This window comes from Hipposideros armiger, unplaced genomic scaffold, assembly GCF_001890085.2.
Source record: "Hipposideros armiger isolate ML-2016 unplaced genomic scaffold, ASM189008v1 scaffold_184, whole genome shotgun sequence".
NCBI lineage: Eukaryota > Metazoa > Chordata > Mammalia > Chiroptera > Hipposideridae > Hipposideros > Hipposideros armiger.
Genome location: NW_017731534.1, coordinates 2,528,707 through 2,530,810, shown reverse-complemented (window position 1 = coordinate 2,530,810; position 2,104 = coordinate 2,528,707). Strand labels below are relative to the sequence as shown.

At 40.2% G+C, this 2,104-nt stretch overlaps 1 protein-coding gene across 1 annotated transcript; it reads left to right on the top strand.

Annotated features, from left to right (window-relative positions):
* The first annotated feature begins 883 nt into the window (after positions 1 to 883).
* LOC109388170 (serine/threonine-protein kinase MARK2-like) lies at positions 884 to 1,876 on the top strand. Its single transcript, XM_019652669.1, has one exon. The coding sequence runs from the start codon at positions 884 to 886 to the stop codon at positions 1,874 to 1,876; it is 993 nt and encodes a 330-aa protein (XP_019508214.1).
* Positions 1,877 to 2,104: the final 228 nt, after the last annotated feature.

The window sequence follows — 2,104 nt, the reverse complement described above, 5'->3', positions numbered from 1 at the left end:
TATGGGACTTTGAGTGAGGGATAAAATGTTGCTGTGCGCCATTGAGATTTTAGGGCAATGCCAGCATATTCTAGCTCATCTTAACTAATATGCCTACTATGATTGCATGCACCTTAGGAATCACCTCCCATAAACATGCTAAAAGTAAATGGTGGCAAGGGCCATGTTTGGAAAATATATCTGAATCATTTACTTCAATAATTTAGGTCTCCAAAGAAAATTCAATTCAATTCATATTAATAAAATACTGTAAAATAATAAATTTTTTTTCTTCTAAATAGAATAAAGTAAGAATTTCAGTTACCAAAGATACTGAGAGAGCTAGCTATTCTGATTAAATTTCTAATTAATGGAAGGACAGTGAGAAACCTCACTGTTTTCAGTACTTGGTGTTAAAATGCTTTTGCAAATACATTTATTGGCTTATCTAATTACTAAATATATCATGATTTTACTTTTGATCATTTATAATATGAAATAGATGAGTTCATGATTTAATGACTAAATTCAACCAAAATAATTGAGACTCTATATGCCAAGCACTACTGGTTAGTGCCAAACTTGTAAAAAAAAGAAAAAAAGAAAAATGTGTCATAGGACTTGATATACTATACAACAAAAAAATTTTAAATAACATATTAAACACTGCACAAGAACACAAACAAAGTGCAGTGAAAGAGTAGAGGAAAGAAGAAAAAAATTGGTTAGTGACAACTGGTTCAATAAATGAGTTAATAGTTGAATATATATATATATATATATATATATATATATATATATACTTTGATTTTAATTTTGATTTTAATTTATCTTGTTGTTTTATTTGTCTTNCGGAATTGCGCACCGGGATATAAAGCCCGAGAACATTTTATTCGATAGCAGAATGAATGCGAAAATAGGTGACTTTGGTTTCGGCACGGAATTCGGGGATAGCAAACTAGCCACGATGTGTTGCAGCCCGTCCTATGCGGCTCCTGAACTATTTCTTGGGGAAGATTATGAAGGACCCGCGGTCGATGTTTGGAGCTTAGGCGTCACACTCTTCAGGATGGTCGCGGGGCGCCTCCCATTCAAGGCACAGGACTGCAAGAAGCTGGGACAACAAGTGATAAAAGGGAAATACACTGTACCCTACTTTTTCTCGTTTGAACTAGAAGCTTTTCTCAAGAAAATGCTAAGGGTGAAGCCTGAGGAGAGAAGAGATTTGATCGATATTATGTCTGACTCATGGCTCAATCAGGACGAGGAGGAGGACCAGATGCTGTATAATGAGCCACCGAAAGAGAACTTAGACCCCTGGGTTAAAAAGGAGATGAAGAAGCTGGGCTTCTGCTATGACGACATACAGGATGCACTGAGGAATAAAACTTTTAACAACGTAATGGCCGCTTACCTCATCCTGGATGCACAAAAGCCTAAATCTCATTGGCGCACTATTCGTGTCAAGCCGTACAACTCCACTGACCAGAATCCTGCCCCAGCTCGGGAGCTGCAGTCGTGCTCTAGTTCCCAACAGACCGAGCAGCACCAGGACAACTACGAGTTGGGGCAGGAGGGAAAAAAGTCTGCTGCTCCTGCAGCCCGCCAGCAGCTGTGGACCACCACTCCCGGTTCCAGCCCCGAATCCAGCCCGGAGCCCAGGGCCATCAGGCCATGGTGGAGGAGCCCCAAATCTATCGCAGGCCTCCAGAGCAGTACCTCAGAGGACTTCCTTACTGCCAACTATGGCTCCAGCAGCTCCAGCAGCAGCTATAACAGGAGCGGATCATCAGGGGTGACCTGTCACAGGTTTCAGAGGCTGGCCAGGAGGTGCTGCAACTGCATCACTAAGCTGTGGCGGAGGCTGTCGAGAAAAAACAAAGTCCATCCGCTTTAGATATACTAATATACTATATGTCAATGTTAATTGCAAAATAAACCATTATTAATAAATAGAACAAAACATGTATTGTGTGTGTGTACGCTGGTAAACATTTTTGTGTGGTAAAACTCTGATAACTTCATTGAAAGTCCAATTTTTTTTTTAAAAGATTATTTTGGAATTGGGGAAGGGGAACAGCCAAGTTGCTGTCCTTCAATCTTAGTTGTGGAGGGTGCAGCTAGC

What these genes read in the sequence shown, in the direction of transcription:
- LOC109388170 (XM_019652669.1), top strand. Translation starts at nt 884, where the DNA reads ATGAATGCGAAAATAGGTGACTTTGGTTTCGGCACGGAATTCGGGGAT.